The following is a 25,146-nucleotide window of genomic DNA, read 5'->3' as shown; positions in this document are numbered from 1 at the left end:
TTCTAAAATTGGCCGTTTACAAATTCCTCCTAATGCTTTTCTTTTTACCATTGACATTGACAGTTTGTATACTAATATTGAGACTAAAGTCGGCTTGGAAGCTGTTAAGAAATGTATGAGTAAATTCCCGGACCCAAAAAGGCCGGATGAATATATTTTGAAGTTATTGGAAATTAATTTAACAAAAAACGATTTTGAGTTTGATTCGAAATTCTATCTACAAATTAAAGGCACGGCAATGGGGAAGAAATTTGCCCCCTCGTATGCCAACATCTTTATGGCCGACTGGGAGGAATCGGCTCTCTCTTCCTTTCCTTTAAAACCGTTTGCATATTTTCGTTTTCTGGATGATATCTGGGGTGTCTGGACGTACTCCAAGGATGAATTTATGACGTTTACACAACATTTAAACACACATCAGAGTTCCATTAAGATTAAGTTTATGATTGATCTACAAGAGGTCAATTTTCTGGATGTGGTTTCCTATAAGGGTCCTAAATTTCAGGAAACGGGTCGGTTGGACTTCAGAGTTTATTTCAAGGAAACCGACACACACTCACTTCTTCATAAGCACAGTTTTCACCCCAAACACACATTCAAAGGGATTGTGAAATCTCAATTGTTGAGATTTCACAGAATTTGCACAGAACAGACTTTTTTCCTTTCTGCTACCAAAACTTTATTCTCTGCCTTAAAACAACGCGGTTACTCGAGATCATTCCTTCGTAGGATGCTCAAAACTTTTAACCAACCCAAAGTGCTCCCTACGACAGATCCACATCCCAGAAACAAAATCATTCCTTTAGTGACACATTTTTCTAGCCAAAGTGTTCAACTCAATTTAGCGTCAAAATCTAACTTCCTTAAATTTCTCACACCCACACCTTATCTCCAACACCATAAGCCCATTGCGGCCTACAAACGCAACAAAAATCTTTTGGACACTTTAGTTCATAGTAAATTATATTCACCTTTACCAAAAGGCCCAAGGGATAAATGTAAATATTTTGTTTCTTTACGTTGGGTAATGAGTAAATCTACAAAACAAATATTTCAACTGCCACAGCCTTTGTCCCACCGAACAAGTAATTGTGTCTATTTAATTTTTTGTCTCAAATGCCGCAGACAGTATGTGGGCCAAACCAAAAATGAGCTACGTGTCCGCATCTACCAGCATGCCCACAATATTGTACACAAAATTGAGAAGCGTAGACATGTGGTTCAGCATTTTTTGGTTCACGGTCTTGCGGCCCTCAGGGCGACGGGACTCCAAGCGAATCCCCTCTGGTCATTACAGGACCGCCTTAGAGCTGAGAGGACATGGATCACACGCTTGGATACCCTCTACCCGAGAGGTCTTAATGAGATGTAATTCTGATGAGTCAATTATATTTTTTTTCTTTTATATTCTCCTTCTTTCCTTTGAATGTGGTCTAAAATGATCACATATTTCTATTTTCTACAACCACATCTACACCAACCCCTAAACCTAACCTTAATTACCCTTAGAATAATACCCACACTAGCCCCTAAACCTAACCTTGGTTACCCTACCAGCCCCTAAACCTAACCTTAATAACCCTTAGAGCAATACCCACATCAGCTCCTAAACCTAACCTGGGGTACCCTTACAATAATACCCCCCTTTGGGATGTATTTATTTTATTTTATTTTATTTTATTATACTAACAGCTGTAGTTGTGTCCCTTTCCCGCTCTTGGGTGGGCTCTTAGTGGTCAGTTGAGGGAAGGACTGTGCACAACCAGGCCTGGGCCCTTTATTGGACCCAGGCCTTGGATTTTTACATTTTCCTAATCCAGCCCGTGCCTCCCTCTCTGAGCTTTGGGCCTGCTCGGGGTTGGGATTGGGTCATGGCACAGTTTTTTTTCGGTTTTTATTTTATTCCCTTCAACAATTTTATTGTATGGTTTGGATTGGGTTGGGTATTTCCAGTTTTACTTATTCCCATAATTAAGTGTGTGTCTCTCTCTGTGTGTTTATTTGCACACACACACACACGTACATATATATACACACACACACACACACTCTCTTATATGTACACACACAAATCACATACATAATTTATATACACAAACATACATTTGTGTGATTTCAAAATTTATTTTAGGAATAGAGATACCTTTTACTTATAAATAAATATACATGATTCATATATACTCATTTACATTGATAATTTCTTCATCTTCATAACTTTTTTCAAAAAAACCTTTTTTTGTTAGTTTACAAATTCAATATACACAAACACAGTTTATTACAGGAGATTTAGGAAAAAAGATCTTGATTGCTCATCGCTGGACTGGTTATTTGAATGTTCATGTGATGATCGGTTCGTTTGTTTAATTTGACATCAAAGGTTCTTTGAGTGTTTTTGATACACGGGAGGAGAATTCTACTCCATATATGGCTTATGTTGGTGCGTCACTATTGACCCGACAGAATCACACAATTAGTGAATATCATCTTTAATATTTTATTTTATACTAATTTGGGCTTGAATTCCATTTGTTTTCACAAATGTAAAGAATATTCCTTCATTTCGCTTTGTTTATTCACACAGTTTGTATATAATTGAGCTTAATTGTTCTGATTTTATAACAGCGTCGCACACATACACACACACACACACACACATAGAGAGAGCGCGCTGCAGGCTCATGCACACAGCACGCATTTGAGGACAGCGCGCCGCGTGATTCGGATGCTCAGCGAATTGTCTGCGCATATAAAGTGATCTTTTGGACATTTTTAGTCAGTTTTGTGATTTAATTTCGTTCAAGTCAGCCTGAGGAAGGTACAGTTTAGTACCGAAACGTCGCACAAGACTTGAACGGTACAGTTTGTTTTGTTTTTGGAGTTTTTTGCTGAGTTTGGTGTGCGTTTAGGATGGATGTTTTTTCGAGGCGCGAGAGACAGCGTTTGGCGCCGCGTCCTCGTATTAGACTCACTGATACATCACCAAACTACAGATTTGATGCTTCAATGAAGAATACAACTGCACGTTTTCGTGCAAATGAGTTTAATTATGACTCACACGACCAAGAAAAGAATACAAATGCACGTTTACGTGCAAGACGTGACAACAAATTGTTTAACAAACAAACAAATGCACGTTTTCGTGCACGTGAGTTTATGAATACACAATACAGAGATTTGAATTGGCAACATGAGTATTCCCGTCCAGGTCGAGTACCAGTGTCCCGAGAAAGTGCCAGGCTTGGTTCTTCTCGTTCAGTCTCTACTTTCCACCCTGATCAGCACTCTGAGGTTGTAGGTCCATACAGACCTCCCAATAGACACCAAATAAAGCGTCAACGCAATAGAGCAAAGCGCACACAGTTTGCCACTGCGTCTAATGTTGATGCTGAAATTGAGAACCACGCAGAGCGTGAATTTTTTGTTGAGCAAGATGCTCTTTCTGAGGAGGATGTTCCTCAGCAATATAATGACCCTTCTGAGTTTGATTCAGTTTCTACTCAAAATCTCAGGAACCGAGCAACTTCCAATACTTTTCCTTCTCATTCTTCCTCTGCTCGCAGAATAAAATCTGTTTCTTTTGTGAATCACGGGGGACGTTTCCGTGATGTTGAAGTTTCTCTGGACAGAGGAACTCACCCACGCACTTTTGAAAGGGACAGATTTGCACGCCATTTCCCCCAAGAAAGGGAGGTTGGAGGGGGAAAGTTTAACAATTTAAAACAACGATTGTTACGTAGCACCACACACATTCCTGCACCCCCTAAGCTTAAAGCAACAATCAAACGCATGTATGATTTGATCCGTTTAGTTCACCATTTGGGGAAAGTCACTACAAAGATTCAAGATAACCAACCGATTACTTTTCAAAGGTTGACTGGCATTTTGATTGAGGCCGTCAACCCCGCGTCTCCTAACGATCAGGTGCGTCAAATGCTAGAGGGTAACGCTAAAAATTGGTCTTTTACCACACAGCTCATTTTAGAACAGCACTATGAGACGTTGATAGACGAAACGATTAAAGCCATCCGGGAACAAACGGACCAAGCCGATTGGCCAAAGGCGTTTGAAGTAGCGTCTAATTGGGCTGATCGTAATTTTCGGGGAAGGGTGAGTCCTGAGACTATTGAACAAGCAGAGGCTTTCATTACAGCTGAACTATCAGAAGCGAATTCCAATGCAATACCATTGGTCATAGCTGAAGAGCAAGTGTCAGAGTCCCCACGACCTCGCACATTTGCGGAAGTGGCAGTCTCTGGCTCACAACTACTAGCACGAACAGCACCAGCTCCACTGCCATTGGTTAGTACCCCTCTAGTTGTGGTCCGCCCGAAAGCGGGGGCACACCACATTGAAGTCCAAACCTCACCATCTCTTTTGGTGGAAGGGGGGTGTCAAAGTCTCCTCCAAATCGGAGAGACTGGTCTTTTGAAAGGGAATTGTCTCCCGTGGGACCGCAACCAGCGCTCCAGCCCATACAGGCTCGAGCGATGTCACCACAAAAACAAAGGATTAGGAAAACGCATACACACCAGTCCGAGGCTCTTGAAGGTGACCAGCTCATCCTTGTGAGGGACACACATCACCAGAGTGAATGTGATGTAGTGTCCACTCCACGGCGGGATGGGTCACCTCGGGAGTTAGTTAATTTGGGGGAAGAGAATTGAATTGATTCTCCTTTACCCCCCGCACAACGCTGTGCCGCTACTTCTGACTCTTCTCAACACTCTAGCGCAGTGTTGTTTTCTGAACACTCAGGAGATTCCAACAGAATTCGTTCTCCACTCTCACATTTTCTCGAAGAATATGAACCATCTCCGAATCCGAGGGTCCCCTTGGAACCTATTGTGAAGGTGGTACGTGTTGAACACAGTGTTTCTCAACATTCCTCCCCAGTCGAAAGCAGACTGAGAGGAGAAGCAAATACAAAATTTCCACAGAAACCTACTGAGGTGGTGGAACGAGGAGAACCTAGCTGTATTCTACATCCTCCCCTAGCGGCTCAACCACCGCTTGAGGACACAACTTCTGTTGGAGCTCTGAGCCCTGCCCCTTTGACTCCCAGCTCGATTGGTCGTCCAATCAGGCACGTCAATACGGGTAGAAAGTTATTCGATTGGAGTTTAACACTGAGAAAGAGATTCGTAATAATTGGCGACTCCAATCTTCATAGGCTTCCCTCATTCCAGTACCCAGATTTACAAGTGGATAGCTTTCCAGGGGCCAAGTGGCAACACGCTGGAAATCTCATAGAGAAGGCTACCATTGAGGTTAAGCCTGAAAAGATTATTCTGTCATTTGGTTTGAACAACAGACGGCAACGGTACAGAATGACAGCAATTACGGAAATGCAGAGGGCATACAGAGCGGTCAAACAGCGTTTGCCGGATACAGAGTTGTTTTGTCCTCTTATCAATTTTTCCAGGACTCTTCCTATGGAAGAACAACTCATGTTGGAACACATTAATGGACACATCAAAAAGAACATGAAATTTATTCCGTTGCTCCCAACGGCTCAGTTTCAAGTGGACGATGACGGCATCCACTGGAGGTCAATGACCGCTAAGGCCATGTTAGCACATTGGGCGACCCATTTAAACTTATAGCCAGTGACAGCCCAACAATGGGACCCCATAAGCTCATTATCAATCTTTCGGAGTCGTTTGTGCTCACTTCAGAGCAAAATTCTGTTCTTTTGAAAGGTCTCTCTTTCATTCCCACCCCCTTAGGCCTTAAAACTCAGAAAAAAGAATTGTTAAAAGACATGCAGTCCTACCATCGTAGGTTGAAATTAGAAACATTTTTTGAGGGCAAGAAGAGTCAAAAACATAAACTTCCTTTCACGCATGGCTCTGACTGGACACCGGCTCTCTCCAGTCTCCCGAAACAGATAGCCCAAATTATTAGGGCTGATAATTATGCGTATCGCCATTTGCACTGGGGTCATAGAGCTGAACCTAATTTGTCCAGAGGAGAAAAGAAAGCGTTACGTGAACTTCAAAATAACAACAATATTGTTATCAAGCCCGCAGATAAGGGGAATGCGGTTGTCATCTTAGATAGAGACCAGTATGTTCGGGAGGGACAGAGGCAACTAACAGTTGTTGAACATTATCGTCCGTTGGAGAAACCTATTTATTTACAGACTATTAATTTAATTTCAGAGATATTAGAAGAAATGTACTCAAAGAAAATTATTAGTGGGCGCCAAAAAGAGTATCTCCTGGGAAATGGTCCGCCGAGACCCAGGAGATTCTATTTATTACCTAAAATACATAAAGAACCCAAAAATTGGAGTGTTCCGTTTAAAATTCCCCCTGGCAGACCTATTGTGTCTGACTGCAATAGCGAAACGTATTTTGTTGCTGAGTACATCGAGTATTTTTTAAATCCCATTTCACAGAAACACCCCAGTTATCTAAAAGACACTTATGATTTTATTTCTAAAATTGGCCGTTTACAAATTCCTCCTAATGCTTTTCTTTTTACCATTGACATTGACAGTTTGTATACTAATATTGAGACTAAAGTCGGCTTGGAAGCTGTTAAGAAATGTATGAGTAAATTCCCGGACCCAAAAAGGCCGGATGAATATATTTTGAAGTTATTGGAAATTAATTTAACAAAAAACGATTTTGAGTTTGATTCGAAATTCTATCTACAAATTAAAGGCACGGCAATGGGGAAGAAATTTGCCCCCTCGTATGCCAACATCTTTATGGCCGACTGGGAGGAATCGGCTCTCTCTTCCTTTCCTTTAAAACCGTTTGCATATTTTCGTTTTCTGGATGATATCTGGGGTGTCTGGACGTACTCCAAGGATGAATTTATGACGTTTACACAACATTTAAACACACATCAGAGTTCCATTAAGATTAAGTTTATGATTGATCTACAAGAGGTCAATTTTCTGGATGTGGTTTCCTATAAGGGTCCTAAATTTCAGGAAACGGGTCGGTTGGACTTCAGAGTTTATTTCAAGGAAACCGACACACACTCACTTCTTCATAAGCACAGTTTTCACCCCAAACACACATTCAAAGGGATTGTGAAATCTCAATTGTTGAGATTTCACAGAATTTGCACAGAACAGACTTTTTCCTTTCTGCTACCAAAACTTTATTCTCTGCCTTAAAACAACGCGGTTACTCGAGATCATTCCTTCGTAGGATGCTCAAAACTTTTAACCAACCCAAAGTGCTCCCTACGACAGATCCACATCCCAGAAACAAAATCATTCCTTTAGTGACACATTTTTCTAGCCAAAGTGTTCAACTCAATTTAGCGTCAAAATCTAACTTCCTTAAATTTCTCACACCCACACCTTATCTCCAACACCATAAGCCCATTGCGGCCTACAAACGCAACAAAAATCTTTTGGACACTTTAGTTCATAGTAAATTATATTCACCTTTACCAAAAGGCCCAAGGGATAAATGTAAATATTTTGTTTCTTTACGTTGGGTAATGAGTAAATCTACAAAACAAATATTTCAACTGCCACAGCCTTTGTCCCACCGAACAAGTAATTGTGTCTATTTAATTTTTTGTCTCAAATGCCGCAGACAGTATGTGGGCCAAACCAAAAATGAGCTACGTGTCCGCATCTACCAGCATGCCCACAATATTGTACACAAAATTGAGAAGCGTAGACATGTGGTTCAGCATTTTTTGGTTCACGGTCTTGCGGCCCTCAGGGCGACGGGACTCCAAGCGAATCCCCTCTGGTCATTACAGGACCGCCTTAGAGCTGAGAGGACATGGATCACACGCTTGGATACCCTCTACCCGAGAGGTCTTAATGAGATGTAATTCTGATGAGTCAATTATATTTTTTTTCTTTTATATTCTCCTTCTTTCCTTTGAATGTGGTCTAAATGATCACATATTTCTATTTTCTACAACCACATCTACACCAACCCCTAAACCTAACCTTAATTACCCTTAGAATAATACCCACACTAGCCCCTAAACCTAACCTTGGTTACCCTACCAGCCCCTAAACCTAACCTTAATAACCCTTAGAGCAATACCCACATCAGCTCCTAAACCTAACCTGGGGTACCCTTACAATAATACCCCCTTTGGGATGTATTTATTTTATTTTATTTTATTTTATTATACTAACAGCTGTAGTTGTGTCCCTTTCCCGCTCTTGGGTGGGCTCTTAGTGGTCAGTTGAGGGAAGGACTGTGCACAACCAGGCCTGGGCCCTTTATTGGACCCAGGCCTTGGATTTTTACATTTTCCTAATCCAGCCCGTGCCTCCCTCTCTGAGCTTTGGGCCTGCTCGGGGTTGGGATTGGGTCATGGCACAGTTTTTTTTCGGTTTTTATTTTATTCCCTTCAACAATTTTATTGTATGGTTTGGATTGGGTTGGGTATTTCCAGTTTTACTTATTCCCATAATTAAGTGTGTGTCTCTCTCTGTGTGTTTATTTGCACACACACACACACGTACATATATACACACACACACACACACACTCTCTTATATGTACACACACAAATCACATACATAATTTATATACACAAACATACATTTGTGTGATTTCAAAATTTATTTTAGGAATAGAGATACCTTTTACTTATAAATAAATATACATGATTCATATATACTCATTTACATTGATAATTTCTTCATCTTCATAACTTTTTTCAAAAAACCTTTTTTTTGTTAGTTTACAAATTCAATATACACAAACACAGTTTATTACAGGAGATTTAGGAAAAAAGATCTTGATTGCTCATCGCTGGACTGGTTATTTGAATGTTCATGTGATGATCGGTTCGTTTGTTTAATTTGACATCAAAGGTTCTTTGAGTGTTTTTGATACACGGGAGGAGAATTCTACTCCATATATGGCTTATGTTGGTGCGTCACTATTGACCCGACAGAATCACACAATTAGTGAATATCATCTTTAATATTTTATTTTATACTAATTTGGGCTTGAATTCCATTTGTTTTCACAAATGTAAAGAATATTCCTTCATTTCGCTTTGTTTATTCACACAGTTTGTATATAATTGAGCTTAATTGTTCTGATTTTATAACAGCGTCGCACACATACACACACACACACACACACATAGAGAGAGCGCGCTGCAGGCTCATGCACACAGCACGCATTTGAGGACAGCGCGCCGCGTGATTCGGATGCTCAGCGAATTGTCTGCGCATATAAAGTGATCTTTTGGACATTTTTAGTCAGTTTTGTGATTTAATTTCGTTCAAGTCAGCCTGAGGAAGGTACAGTTTAGTACCGAAACGTCGCACAAGACTTGAACGGTACAGTTTGTTTTGTTTTTGGAGTTTTTTGCTGAGTTTGGTGTGCGTTTAGGATGGATGTTTTTTCGAGGCGCGAGAGACAGCGTTTGGCGCCGCGTCCTCGTATTAGACTCACTGATACATCACCAAACTACAGATTTGATGCTTCAATGAAGAATACAACTGCACGTTTTCGTGCAAATGAGTTTAATTATGACTCACACGACCAAGAAAAGAATACAAATGCACGTTTACGTGCAAGACGTGACAACAAATTGTTTAACAAACAAACAAATGCACGTTTTCGTGCACGTGAGTTTATGAATACACAATACAGAGATTTGAATTGGCAACATGAGTATTCCCGTCCAGGTCGAGTACCAGTGTCCCGAGAAAGTGCCAGGCTTGGTTCTTCTCGTTCAGTCTCTACTTTCCACCCTGATCAGCACTCTGAGGTTGTAGGTCCATACAGACCTCCCAATAGACACCAAATAAAGCGTCAACGCAATAGAGCAAAGCGCACACAGTTTGCCACTGCGTCTAATGTTGATGCTGAAATTGAGAACCACGCAGAGCGTGAATTTTTTGTTGAGCAAGATGCTCTTTCTGAGGAGGATGTTCCTCAGCAATATAATGACCCTTCTGAGTTTGATTCAGTTTCTACTCAAAATCTCAGGAACCGAGCAACTTCCAATACTTTTCCTTCTCATTCTTCCTCTGCTCGCAGAATAAAATCTGTTTCTTTTGTGAATCACGGGGGACGTTTCCGTGATGTTGAAGTTTCTCTGGACAGAGGAACTCACCCACGCACTTTTGAAAGGGACAGATTTGCACGCCATTTCCCCCAAGAAAGGGAGGTTGGAGGGGGAAAGTTTAACAATTTAAAACAACGATTGTTACGTAGCACCACACACATTCCTGCACCCCCTAAGCTTAAAGCAACAATCAAACGCATGTATGATTTGATCCGTTTAGTTCACCATTTGGGGAAAGTCACTACAAAGATTCAAGATAACCAACCGATTACTTTTCAAAGGTTGACTGGCATTTTGATTGAGGCCGTCAACCCCGCGTCTCCTAACGATCAGGTGCGTCAAATGCTAGAGGGTAACGCTAAAAATTGGTCTTTTACCACACAGCTCATTTTAGAACAGCACTATGAGACGTTGATAGACGAAACGATTAAAGCCATCCGGGAACAAACGGACCAAGCCGATTGGCCAAAGGCGTTTGAAGTAGCGTCTAATTGGGCTGATCGTAATTTTCGGGGAAGGGTGAGTCCTGAGACTATTGAACAAGCAGAGGCTTTCATTACAGCTGAACTATCAGAAGCGAATTCCAATGCAATACCATTGGTCATAGCTGAAGAGCAAGTGTCAGAGTCCCCACGACCTCGCACATTTGCGGAAGTGGCAGTCTCTGGCTCACAACTACTAGCACGAACAGCACCAGCTCCACTGCCATTGGTTAGTACCCCTCTAGTTGTGGTCCGCCCGAAAGCGGGGGCACACCACATTGAAGTCCAAACCTCACCATCTCTTTTGGTGGAAGGGGGTGTCAAAGTCTCCTCCAAATCGGAGAGACTGGTCTTTTGAAAGGGAATTGTCTCCCGTGGGACCGCAACCAGCGCTCCAGCCCATACAGGCTCGAGCGATGTCACCACAAAAACAAAGGATTAGGAAAACGCATACACACCAGTCCGAGGCTCTTGAAGGTGACCAGCTCATCCTTGTGAGGGACACACATCACCAGAGTGAATGTGATGTAGTGTCCACTCCACGGCGGGATGGGTCACCTCGGGAGTTAGTTAATTTGGGGGAAGAGAATTGAATTGATTCTCCTTTACCCCCCGCACAACGCTGTGCCGCTACTTCTGACTCTTCTCAACACTCTAGCGCAGTGTTGTTTTCTGAACACTCAGGAGATTCCAACAGAATTCGTTCTCCACTCTCACATTTTCTCGAAGAATATGAACCATCTCCGAATCCGAGGGTCCCCTTGGAACCTATTGTGAAGGTGGTACGTGTTGAACACAGTGTTTCTCAACATTCCTCCCCAGTCGAAAGCAGACTGAGAGGAGAAGCAAATACAAAATTTCCACAGAAACCTACTGAGGTGGTGGAACGAGGAGAACCTAGCTGTATTCTACATCCTCCCCTAGCGGCTCAACCACCGCTTGAGGACACAACTTCTGTTGGAGCTCTGAGCCCTGCCCCTTTGACTCCCAGCTCGATTGGTCGTCCAATCAGGCACGTCAATACGGGTAGAAAGTTATTCGATTGGAGTTTAACACTGAGAAAGAGATTCGTAATAATTGGCGACTCCAATCTTCATAGGCTTCCCTCATTCCAGTACCCAGATTTACAAGTGGATAGCTTTCCAGGGGCCAAGTGGCAACACGCTGGAAATCTCATAGAGAAGGCTACCATTGAGGTTAAGCCTGAAAAGATTATTCTGTCATTTGGTTTGAACAACAGACGGCAACGGTACAGAATGACAGCAATTACGGAAATGCAGAGGGCATACAGAGCGGTCAAACAGCGTTTGCCGGATACAGAGTTGTTTTGTCCTCTTATCAATTTTTCCAGGACTCTTCCTATGGAAGAACAACTCATGTTGGAACACATTAATGGACACATCAAAAAGAACATGAAATTTATTCCGTTGCTCCCAACGGCTCAGTTTCAAGTGGACGATGACGGCATCCACTGGAGGTCAATGACCGCTAAGGCCATGTTAGCACATTGGGCGACCCATTTAAACTTATAGCCAGTGACAGCCCAACAATGGGACCCCATAAGCTCATTATCAATCTTTCGGAGTCGTTTGTGCTCACTTCAGAGCAAAATTCTGTTCTTTTGAAAGGTCTCTCTTTCATTCCCACCCCCTTAGGCCTTAAAACTCAGAAAAAAGAATTGTTAAAAGACATGCAGTCCTACCATCGTAGGTTGAAATTAGAAACATTTTTTGAGGGCAAGAAGAGTCAAAAACATAAACTTCCTTTCACGCATGGCTCTGACTGGACACCGGCTCTCTCCAGTCTCCCGAAACAGATAGCCCAAATTATTAGGGCTGATAATTATGCGTATCGCCATTTGCACTGGGGTCATAGAGCTGAACCTAATTTGTCCAGAGGAGAAAAGAAAGCGTTACGTGAACTTCAAAATAACAACAATATTGTTATCAAGCCCGCAGATAAGGGGAATGCGGTTGTCATCTTAGATAGAGACCAGTATGTTCGGGAGGGACAGAGGCAACTAACAGTTGTTGAACATTATCGTCCGTTGGAGAAACCTATTTATTTACAGACTATTAATTTAATTTCAGAGATATTAGAAGAAATGTACTCAAAGAAAATTATTAGTGGGCGCCAAAAAGAGTATCTCCTGGGAAATGGTCCGCCGAGACCCAGGAGATTCTATTTATTACCTAAAATACATAAAGAACCCAAAAATTGGAGTGTTCCGTTTAAAATTCCCCCTGGCAGACCTATTGTGTCTGACTGCAATAGCGAAACGTATTTTGTTGCTGAGTACATCGAGTATTTTTTAAATCCCATTTCACAGAAACACCCCAGTTATCTAAAAGACACTTATGATTTTATTTCTAAAATTGGCCGTTTACAAATTCCTCCTAATGCTTTTCTTTTTACCATTGACATTGACAGTTTGTATACTAATATTGAGACTAAAGTCGGCTTGGAAGCTGTTAAGAAATGTATGAGTAAATTCCCGGACCCAAAAAGGCCGGATGAATATATTTTGAAGTTATTGGAAATTAATTTAACAAAAAACGATTTTGAGTTTGATTCGAAATTCTATCTACAAATTAAAGGCACGGCAATGGGGAAGAAATTTGCCCCCTCGTATGCCAACATCTTTATGGCCGACTGGGAGGAATCGGCTCTCTCTTCCTTTCCTTTAAAACCGTTTGCATATTTTCGTTTTCTGGATGATATCTGGGGTGTCTGGACGTACTCCAAGGATGAATTTATGACGTTTACACAACATTTAAACACACATCAGAGTTCCATTAAGATTAAGTTTATGATTGATCTACAAGAGGTCAATTTTCTGGATGTGGTTTCCTATAAGGGTCCTAAATTTCAGGAAACGGGTCGGTTGGACTTCAGAGTTTATTTCAAGGAAACCGACACACACTCACTTCTTCATAAGCACAGTTTTCACCCCAAACACACATTCAAAGGGATTGTGAAATCTCAATTGTTGAGATTTCACAGAATTTGCACAGAACAGACTTTTTTTCCTTTCTGCTACCAAAACTTTATTCTCTGCCTTAAAACAACGCGGTTACTCGAGATCATTCCTTCGTAGGATGCTCAAAACTTTTAACCAACCCAAAGTGCTCCCTACGACAGATCCACATCCCAGAAACAAAATCATTCCTTTAGTGACACATTTTTCTAGCCAAAGTGTTCAACTCAATTTAGCGTCAAAATCTAACTTCCTTAAATTTCTCACACCCACACCTTATCTCCAACACCATAAGCCCATTGCGGCCTACAAACGCAACAAAAATCTTTTGGACACTTTAGTTCATAGTAAATTATATTCACCTTTACCAAAAGGCCCAAGGGATAAATGTAAATATTTTGTTTCTTTACGTTGGGTAATGAGTAAATCTACAAAACAAATATTTCAACTGCCACAGCCTTTGTCCCACCGAACAAGTAATTGTGTCTATTTAATTTTTTGTCTCAAATGCCGCAGACAGTATGTGGGCCAAACCAAAAATGAGCTACGTGTCCGCATCTACCAGCATGCCCACAATATTGTACACAAAATTGAGAAGCGTAGACATGTGGTTCAGCATTTTTTGGTTCACGGTCTTGCGGCCCTCAGGGCGACGGGACTCCAAGCGAATCCCCTCTGGTCATTACAGGACCGCCTTAGAGCTGAGAGGACATGGATCACACGCTTGGATACCCTCTACCCGAGAGGTCTTAATGAGATGTAATTCTGATGAGTCAATTATATTTTTTTTCTTTTATATTCTCCTTCTTTCCTTTGAATGTGGTCTAAATGATCACATATTTCTATTTTCTACAACCACATCTACACCAACCCCTAAACCTAACCTTAATTACCCTTAGAATAATACCCACACTAGCCCCTAAACCTAACCTTGGTTACCCTACCAGCCCCTAAACCTAACCTTAATAACCCTTAGAGCAATACCCACATCAGCTCCTAAACCTAACCTGGGGTACCCTTACAATAATACCCCCTTTGGGATGTATTTATTTTATTTTATTTTATTTTATTATACTAACAGCTGTAGTTGTGTCCCTTTCCCGCTCTTGGGTGGGCTCTTAGTGGTCAGTTGAGGGAAGGACTGTGCACAACCAGGCCTGGGCCCTTTATTGGACCCAGGCCTTGGATTTTTACATTTTCCTAATCCAGCCCGTGCCTCCCTCTCTGAGCTTTGGGCCTGCTCGGGGTTGGGATTGGGTCATGGCACAGTTTTTTTTCGGTTTTTATTTTATTCCCTTCAACAATTTTATTGTATGGTTTGGATTGGGTTGGGTATTTCCAGTTTTACTTATTCCCATAATTAAGTGTGTGTCTCTCTCTGTGTGTTTATTTGCACACACACACACACGTACATATATACACACACACACACACACACTCTCTTATATGTACACACACAAATCACATACATAATTTATATACACAAACATACATTTGTGTGATTTCAAAATTTATTTTAGGAATAGAGATACCTTTTACTTATAAATAAATATACATGATTCATATATACTCATTTACATTGATAATTTCTTCATCTTCATAACTTTTTTCAAAAAAACCTTTTTTTTGTTAGTTTACAAATTCAATATACACAAACACAGTTTATTACAGGAGATTTAGGAAAAAGATCTTGATTGCTCATCGCTGGACTGGTTATTTGAATGTTCATGTGATGATCGGTTCGTTTGTTTAATTTGACATCAAAGGTTCTTTGAGTGTTTTTGATACACGGGAGGAGAATTCTACTCCATATATGGCTTATGTTGGTGCGTCACTATTGACCCGACAGAATCACACAATTAGTGAATATCATCTTTAATATTTTATTTTATACTAATTTGGGCTTGAATTCCATTTGTTTTCACAAATGTAAAGAATATTCCTTCATTTCGCTTTGTTTATTCACACAGTTTGTATATAATTGAGCTTAATTGTTCTGATTTTATAACAGCGTCGCACACATACACACACACACACACACACATAGAGAGAGCGCGCTGCAGGCTCATGCACACAGCACGCATTTGAGGACAGCGCGCCGCGTGATTCGGATGCTCAGCGAATTGTCTGCGCATATAAAGTGATCTTTTGGACATTTTTAGTCAGTTTTGTGATTTAATTTCGTTCAAGTCAGCCTGAGGAAGGTACAGTTTAGTACCGAAACGTCGCACAAGACTTGAACGGTACAGTTTGTTTTGTTTTTGGAGTTTTTTGCTGAGTTTGGTGTGCGTTTAGGATGGATGTTTTTTCGAGGCGCGAGAGACAGCGTTTGGCGCCGCGTCCTCGTATTAGACTCACTGATACATCACCAAACTACAGATTTGATGCTTCAATGAAGAATACAACTGCACGTTTTCGTGCAAATGAGTTTAATTATGACTCACACGACCAAGAAAAGAATACAAATGCACGTTTACGTGCAAGACGTGACAACAAATTGTTTAACAAACAAACAAATGCACGTTTTCGTGCACGTGAGTTTATGAATACACAATACAGAGATTTGAATTGGCAACATGAGTATTCCCGTCCAGGTCGAGTACCAGTGTCCCGAGAAAGTGCCAGGCTTGGTTCTTCTCGTTCAGTCTCTACTTTCCACCCTGATCAGCACTCTGAGGTTGTAGGTCCATACAGACCTCCCAATAGACACCAAATAAAGCGTCAACGCAATAGAGCAAAGCGCACACAGTTTGCCACTGCGTCTAATGTTGATGCTGAAATTGAGAACCACGCAGAGCGTGAATTTTTTGTTGAGCAAGATGCTCTTTCTGAGGAGGATGTTCCTCAGCAATATAATGACCCTTCTGAGTTTGATTCAGTTTCTACTCAAAATCTCAGGAACCGAGCAACTTCCAATACTTTTCCTTCTCATTCTTCCTCTGCTCGCAGAATAAAATCTGTTTCTTTTGTGAATCACGGGGGACGTTTCCGTGATGTTGAAGTTTCTCTGGACAGAGGAACTCACCCACGCACTTTTGAAAGGGACAGATTTGCACGCCATTTCCCCCAAGAAAGGGAGGTTGGAGGGGGAAAGTTTAACAATTTAAAACAACGATTGTTACGTAGCACCACACACATTCCTGCACCCCCTAAGCTTAAAGCAACAATCAAACGCATGTATGATTTGATCCGTTTAGTTCACCATTTGGGGAAAGTCACTACAAAGATTCAAGATAACCAACCGATTACTTTTCAAAGGTTGACTGGCATTTTGATTGAGGCCGTCAACCCCGCGTCTCCTAACGATCAGGTGCGTCAAATGCTAGAGGGTAACGCTAAAAATTGGTCTTTTACCACACAGCTCATTTTAGAACAGCACTATGAGACGTTGATAGACGAAACGACTAAAGCCATCCGGGAACAAACGGACCAGGCCGATTGGCCAAAGGCGTTTGAAGTAGCGTCTAATTGGGCTGATCGTAATTTTCGGGGAAGGGTGAGTCCTGAGACTATTGAACAAGCAGAGGCTTTCATTACAGCTGAACTATCAGAAGCGAATTCCAATGCAATACCATTGGTCATAGCTGAAGAGCAAGTGTCAGAGTCCCCACGACCTCGCACATTTGCGGAAGTGGCAGTCTCTGGCTCACAACTACTAGCACGAACAGCACCAGCTCCACTGCCATTGGTTAGTACCCCTCTAGTTGTGGTCCGCCCGAAAGCGGGGGCACACCACATTGAAGTCCAAACCTCACCATCTCTTTTGGTGGAAGGGGGGGGTGTCAAAGTCTCCTCCAAATCGGAGAGACTGCTCTTTTGAAAGGGAATTGTCTCCCGTGGGACCGCAACCAGCGCTCCAGCCCATACAGGCTCGAGCGATGTCACCACAAAAACAAAGGATTAGGAAAACGCATACACACCAGTCCGAGGCTCTTGAAGGTGACCAGCTCATCCTTGTGAGGGACACACATCACCAGAGTGAATGTGATGTAGTGTCCACTCCACGGCGGGATGGGTCACCTCGGGAGTTAGTTAATTTGGGGGAAGAGAATTGAATTGATTCTCCTTTACCCCCCGCACAACGCTGTGCCGCTACTTCTGACTCTTCTCAACACTCTAGCGCAGTGTTGTTTTCTGAACACTCAGGAGATTCCAACAGAATTCGTTCTCCACTCTCACATTTTCTCGAAGAATATGAACCATCTCCGAATCCGAGGGTCCCCTTGGAACCTATTGTGAAGGTGGTACGTGTTGAACACAGTGTTTCTCAACATTCCTCCCCAGTCGAAAGCAGACTGAGAGGAGAAGCAAATACAAAATTTCCACAGAAACCTACTGAGGTGGTGGAACGAGGAGAACCTAGCTGTATTCTACATCCTCCCCTAGCGGCTCAACCACCGCTTGAGGACACAACTTCTGTTGGAGCTCTGAGCCCTGCCCCTTTGACTCCCAGCTCGATTGGTCGTCCAATCAGGCACGTCAATACGGGTAGAAAGTTATTCGATTGGAGTTTAACACTGAGAAAGAGATTCGTAATAATTGGCGACTCCAATCTTCATAGGCTTCCCTCATTCCAGTACCCAGATTTACAAGTGGATAGCTTTCCAGGGGCCAAGTGGCAACACGCTGGAAATCTCATAGAGAAGGCTACCATTGAGGTTAAGCCTGAAAAGATTATTCTGTCATTTGGTTTGAACAACAGACGGCAACGGTACAGAATGACAGCAATTACGGAAATGCAGAGGGCATACAGAGCGGTCAAACAGCGTTTGCCGGATACAGAGTTGTTTTGTCCTCTTATCAATTTTTCCAGGACTCTTCCTATGGAAGAACAACTCATGTTGGAACACATTAATGGACACATCAAAAAGAACATGAAATTTATTCCGTTGCTCCCAACGGCTCAGTTTCAAGTGGACGATGACGGCATCCACTGGAGGTCAATGACCGCTAAGGCCATGTTAGCACATTGGGCGACCCATTTAAACTTATAGCCAGTGACAGCCCAACAATGGGACCCCATAAGCTCATTATCAATCTTTCGGAGTCGTTTGTGCTCACTTCAGAGCAAAATTCTGTTCTTTTGAAAGGTCTCTCTTTCATTCCCACCCCCTTAGGCCTTAAAACTCAGAAAAAAGAATTGTTAAAAGACATGCAGTCCTACCATCGTAGGTTGAAATTAGAAACATTTTTTGAGGGCAAGAAGAGTCAAAAACATAAACTTCCTTTCACGCATGGCTCTGACTGGACACCGGCTCTCTCCAGTCTCCCGAAACAGATAGCCCAAATTATTAGGGCTGATAATTATGCGTATCGCCATTTGCACTGGGGTCATAGAGCAGAACCTAATTTGTCCAGAGGAGAAAAGAAAGCGTTACGTGAACTTCAAAATAACAACAATATTGTTATCAAGCCCGCAGATAAGGGGAATGCGGTTGTCATCTTAGATAGAGACCAGTATGTTCGGGAGGGACAGAGGCAACTAACAGTTGTTGAACATTATCGTCCGTTGGAGAAACCTATTTATTTACAGACTATTAATTTAATTTCAGAGATATTAGAAGAAATGTACTCAAAGAAAATTATTAGTGGGCGCCAAAAAGAGTATCTCCTGGGAAATGGTCCGCCGAGACCCAGGAGATTCTATTTATTACCTAAAATACATAAAGAACCCAAAAATTGGAGTGTTCCGTTTAAAATTCCCCCTGGCAGACCTATTGTGTCTGACTGCAATAGCGAAACGTATTTTGTTGCTGAGTACATCGAGTATTTTTTAAATCCCATTTCACAGAAACACCCCAGTTATCTAAAAGACACTTATGATTTTATTTCTAAAATTGGCCGTTTACAAATTCCTCCTAATGCTTTTCTTTTTACCATTGACATTGACAGTTTGTATACTAATATTGAGACTAAAGTCGGCTTGGAAGCTGTTAAGAAATGTATGAGTAAATTCCCGGACCCAAAAAGGCCGGATGAATATATTTTGAAGTTATTGGAAATTAATTTAACAAAAAACGATTTTGAGTTTGATTCGAAATTCTATCTACAAATTAAAGGCACGGCAATGGGGAAGAAATTTGCCCCCTCGTATGCCAACATCTTTATGGCCGACTGGGAGGAATCGGCTCTCTCTTCCTTTCCTTTAAAACCGTTTGCATATTTTCGTTTTCTGGATGATATCTGGGGTGTCTGGACGTACTCCAAGGATGAATTTATGACGTTTACACAACATTTAAACACACATCAGAGTTCCATTAAGATTAAGTTTATGATTGATCTACAAGAGGTCAATTTTCTGGATGTGGTTTCCTATAAGGGTCCTAAATTTCAGGAAACGGGTCGGTTGGACTTCAGAGTTTATTTCAAGGAAACCGACACACACTCACTTCTTCATAAGCACAGTTTTCACCCCAAACACACATTCAAAGGGATTGTGAAATCTCAATTGTTGAGATTTCACAGAATTTGCACAGAACAGACTTTTTTTCCTTTCTGCTACCAAAACTTTATTCTCTGCCTTAAAACAACGCGGTTACTCGAGATCATTCCTTCGTAGGATGCTCAAAACTTTTAACCAACCCAAAGTGCTCCCTACGACAGATCCACATCCCAGAAACAAAATCATTCCTTTAGTGACACATTTTTCTAGCCAAAGTGTTCAACTCAATTTAGCGTCAAAATCTAACTTCCTTAAATTTCTCACACCCACACCTTATCTCCAACACCATAAGCCCATTGCGGCCTACAAACGCAACAAAAATCTTTTGGACACTTTAGTTCATAGTAAATTATATTCACCTTTACCAAAAGGCCCAAGGGATAAATGTAAATATTTTGTTTCTTTACGTTGGGTAATGAGTAAATCTACAAAACAAATATTTCAACTGCCACAGCCTTTGTCCCACCGAACAAGTAATTGTGTCTATTTAATTTTTTGTCTCAAATGCCGCAGACAGTATGTGGGCCAAACCAAAAATGAGCTACGTGTCCGCATCTACCAGCATGCCCACAATATTGTACACAAAATTGAGAAGCGTAGACATGTGGTTCAGCATTTTTTGGTTCACGGTCTTGCGGCCCTCAGGGCGACGGGACTCCAAGCGAATCCCCTCTGGTCATTACAGGACCGCCTTAGAGCTGAGAGGACATGGATCACACGCTTGGATACCCTCTACCCGAGAGGTCTTAATGAGATGTAATTCTGATGAGTCAATTATATTTTTTTTCTTTTATATTCTCCTTCTTTCCTTTGAATGTGGTCTAAATGATCACATATTTCTATTTTCTACAACCACATCTACACCAACCCCTAAACCTAACCTTAATTACCCTTAGAATAATACCCACACTAGCCCCTAAACCTAACCTTGGTTACCCTACCAGCCCCTAAACCTAACCTTAATAACCCTTAGAGCAATACCCACATCAGCTCCTAAACCTAACCTGGGGTACCCTTACAATAATACCCCCTTTGGGATGTATTTATTTTATTTTATTTTATTTTATTATACTAACAGCTGTAGTTGTGTCCCTTTCCCGCTCTTGGGTGGGCTCTTAGTGGTCAGTTGAGGGAAGGACTGTGCACAACCAGGCCTGGGCCCTTTATTGGACCCAGGCCTTGGATTTTTACATTTTCCTAATCCAGCCCGTGCCTCCCTCTCTGAGCTTTGGGCCTGCTCGGGGTTGGGATTGGGTCATGGCACAGTTTTTTTTCGGTTTTTATTTTATTCCCTTCAACAATTTTATTGTATGGTTTGGATTGGGTTGGGTATTTCCAGTTTTACTTATTCCCATAATTAAGTGTGTGTCTCTCTCTGTGTGTTTATTTGCACACACACACACACGTACATATATATACACACACACACACACACTCTCTTATATGTACACACACAAATCACATACATAATTTATATACACAAACATACATTTGTGTGATTTCAAAATTTATTTTAGGAATAGAGATACCTTTTACTTATAAATAAATATACATGATTCATATATACTCATTTACATTGATAATTTCTTCATCTTCATAACTTTTTTCAAAAAAACCTTTTTTTTGTTAGTTTACAAATTCAATATACACAAACACAGTTTATTACAGGAGATTTAGGAAAAAAGATCTTGATTGCTCATCGCTGGACTGGTTATTTGAATGTTCATGTGATGATCGGTTCGTTTGTTTAATTTGACATCAAAGGTTCTTTGAGTGTTTTTGATACACGGGAGGAGAATTCTACTCCATATATGGCTTATGTTGGTGCGTCACTATTGACCCGACAGAATCACACAATTAGTGAATATCATCTTTAATATTTTATTTTATACTAATTTGGGCTTGAATTCCATTTGTTTTCACAAATGTAAAGAATATTCCTTCATTTCGCTTTGTTTATTCACACAGTTTGTATATAATTGAGCTTAATTGTTCTGATTTTATAACAGCGTCGCACACATACACACACACACACACACACATAGAGAGAGCGCGCTGCAGGCTCATGCACACAGCACGCATTTGAGGACAGCGCGCCGCGTGATTCGGATGCTCAGCGAATTGTCTGCGCATATAAAGTGATCTTTTGGACATTTTTAGTCAGTTTTGTGATTTAATTTCGTTCAAGTCAGCCTGAGGAAGGTACAGTTTAGTACCGAAACGTCGCACAAGACTTGAACGGTACAGTTTGTTTTGTTTTTGGAGTTTTTTGCTGAGTTTGGTGTGCGTTTAGGATGGATGTTTTTTTCGAGGCGCGAGAGACAGCGTTTGGCGCCGCGTCCTCGTATTAGACTCACTGATACATCACCAAACTACAGATTTGATGCTTCAATGAAGAATACAACTGCACGTTTTCGTGCAAATGAGTTTAATTATGACTCACACGACCAAGAAAAGAATACAAATGCACGTTTACGTGCAAGACGTGACAACAAATTGTTTAACAAACAAACAAATGCACGTTTTCGTGCACGTGAGTTTATGAATACACAATACAGAGATTTGAATTGGCAACATGAGTATTCCCGTCCAGGTCGAGTACCAGTGTCCCGAGAAAGTGCCAGGCTTGGTTCTTCTCGTTCAGTCTCTACTTTCCACCCTGATCAGCACTCTGAGGTTGTAGGTCCATACAGACCTCCCAATAGACACCAAATAAAGCGTCAACGCAATAGAGCAAAGCGCACACAGTTTGCCACTGCGTCTAATGTTGATGCTGAAATTGAGAACCACGCAGAGCGTGAATTTTTTGTTGAGCAAGATGCTCTTTCTGAGGAGGATGTTCCTCAGCAATATAATGACCCTTCTGAGTTTGATTCAGTTTCTACTCAAAATCTCAGGAACCGAGCAACTTCCAATACTTTTCCTTCTCATTCTTCCTCTGCTCGCAGAATAAAATCTGTTTCTTTTGTGAATCACGGGGACGTTTCCGTGATGTTGAAGTTTCTCTGGACAGAGGAACTCACCCACGCACTTTTGAAAGGGACAGATTTGCACGCCATTTCCCCCAAGAAAGGGAGGTTGGAGGGGGAAAGTTTAACAATTTAAAACAACGATTGTTACGTAGCACCACACACATTCCTGCACCCCCTAAGCTTAAAGCAACAATCAAACGCATGTATGATTTGATCCGTTTAGTTCACCATTTGGGGAAAGTCACTACAAAGATTCAAGATAACCAACCGATTACTTTTCAAAGGTTGACTGGCATTTTGATTGAGGCCGTCAACCCCGCGTCTCCTAACGATCAGGTGCGTCAAATGCTAGAGGGTAACGCTAAAAATTGGTCTTTTACCACACAGCTCATTTTAGAACAGCACTATGAGACGTTGATAGACGAAACGATTAAAGCCATCCGGGAACAAACGGACCAAGCCGATTGGCCAAAGGCGTTTGAAGTAGCGTCTAATTGGGCTGATCGTAATTTTCGGGGAAGGGTGAGTCCTGAGACTATTGAACAAGCAGAGGCTTTCATTACAGCTGAACTATCAGAAGCGAATTCCAATGCAATACCATTGGTCATAGCTGAAGAGCAAGTGTCAGAGTCCCCACGACCTCGCACATTTGCGGAAGTGGCAGTCTCTGGCTCACAACTACTAGCACGAACAGCACCAGCTCCACTGCCATTGGTTAGTACCCCTCTAGTTGTGGTCCGCCCGAAAGCGGGGGCACACCACATTGAAGTCCAAACCTCACCATCTCTTTTGGTGGAGGGGGTGTCAAAGTCTCCTCCAAATCGGAGAGACTGGTCTTTTGAAAGGGAATTGTCTCCCGTGGGACCGCAACCAGCGCTCCAGCCCATACAGGCTCGAGCGATGTCACCACAAAAACAAAGGATTAGGAAAACGCATACACACCAGTCCGAGGCTCTTGAAGGTGACCAGCTCATCCTTGTGAGGGACACACATCACCAGAGTGAATGTGATGTAGTGTCCACTCCACGGCGGGATGGGTCACCTCGGGAGTTAGTTAATTTGGGGGAAGAGAATTGAATTGATTCTCCTTTACCCCCCGCACAACGCTGTGCCGCTACTTCTGACTCTTCTCAACACTCTAGCGCAGTGTTGTTTTCTGAACACTCAGGAGATTCCAACAGAATTCGTTCTCCACTCTCACATTTTCTCGAAGAATATGAACCATCTCCGAATCCGAGGGTCCCCTTGGAACCTATTGTGAAGGTGGTACGTGTTGAACACAGTGTTTCTCAACATTCCTCCCCAGTCGAAAGCAGACTGAGAGGAGAAGCAAATACAAAATTTCCACAGAAACCTACTGAGGTGGTGGAACGAGGAGAACCTAGCTGTATTCTACATCCTCCCCTAGCGGCTCAACCACCGCTTGAGGACACAACTTCTGTTGGAGCTCTGAGCCCTGCCCCTTTGACTCCCAGCTCGATTGGTCGTCCAATCAGGCACGTCAATACGGGTAGAAAGTTATTCGATTGGAGTTTAACACTGAGAAAGAGATTCGTAATAATTGGCGACTCCAATCTTCATAGGCTTCCCTCATTCCAGTACCCAGATTTACAAGTGGATAGCTTTCCAGGGGCCAAGTGGCAACACGCTGGAAATCTCATAGAGAAGGCTACCATTGAGGTTAAGCCTGAAAAGATTATTCTGTCATTTGGTTTGAACAACAGACGGCAACGGTACAGAATGACAGCAATTACGGAAATGCAGAGGGCATACAGAGCGGTCAAACAGCGTTTGCCGGATACAGAGTTGTTTTGTCCTCTTATCAATTTTTCCAGGACTCTTCCTATGGAAGAACAACTCATGTTGGAACACATTAATGGACACATCAAAAAGAACATGAAATTTATTCCGTTGCTCCCAACGGCTCAGTTTCAAGTGGACGATGACGGCATCCACTGGAGGTCAATGACCGCTAAGGCCATGTTAGCACATTGGGCGACCCATTTAAACTTATAGCCAGTGACAGCCCAACAATGGGACCCCATAAGCTCATTATCAATCTTTCGGAGTCGTTTGTGCTCACTTCAGAGCAAAATTCTGTTCTTTTGAAAGGTCTCTCTTTCATTCCCACCCCCTTAGGCCTTAAAACTCAGAAAAAAGAATTGTTAAAAGACATGCAGTCCTACCATCGTAGGTTGAAATTAGAAACATTTTTTGAGGGCAAGAAGAGTCAAAAACATAAACTTCCTT

At 41.9% G+C, this 25,146-nt stretch overlaps 1 protein-coding gene across 6 annotated transcripts in view; it reads left to right on the top strand.

Annotated features, from left to right (window-relative positions):
* Positions 1-25,146, top strand: part of LOC127439519 (uncharacterized) — a 53,831-nt gene that overhangs the window by 23,544 nt on the left and 5,141 nt on the right. For 2 of the 6 annotated variants that reach the window (XM_051695688.1, XM_051695686.1), the window contains exon 2: positions 10,820-10,976. The exons of 1 other annotated variant lie outside the window; for it this stretch is intronic. In XM_051695688.1, coding sequence (XP_051551648.1) covers positions 10,820-10,863 — 44 coding nt within the window. In that variant the 3' untranslated portion in view covers positions 10,864-10,976. Of the gene's footprint in view, positions 1-9,342; positions 10,977-23,694; positions 23,852-25,146 lie in introns of those variants that run through there. 3 more of the 6 variants (XM_051695683.1, XM_051695685.1, XM_051695684.1) reach the window with 3 other exon arrangements.

Source organism: Myxocyprinus asiaticus, unplaced genomic scaffold, assembly GCF_019703515.2.
Source record: "Myxocyprinus asiaticus isolate MX2 ecotype Aquarium Trade unplaced genomic scaffold, UBuf_Myxa_2 HiC_scaffold_70, whole genome shotgun sequence".
NCBI lineage: Eukaryota > Metazoa > Chordata > Actinopteri > Cypriniformes > Catostomidae > Myxocyprinus > Myxocyprinus asiaticus.
The sequence above is the reverse complement of the archived record's forward strand: the minus strand, read 5'-3'. Positions and strand labels throughout refer to the sequence as shown.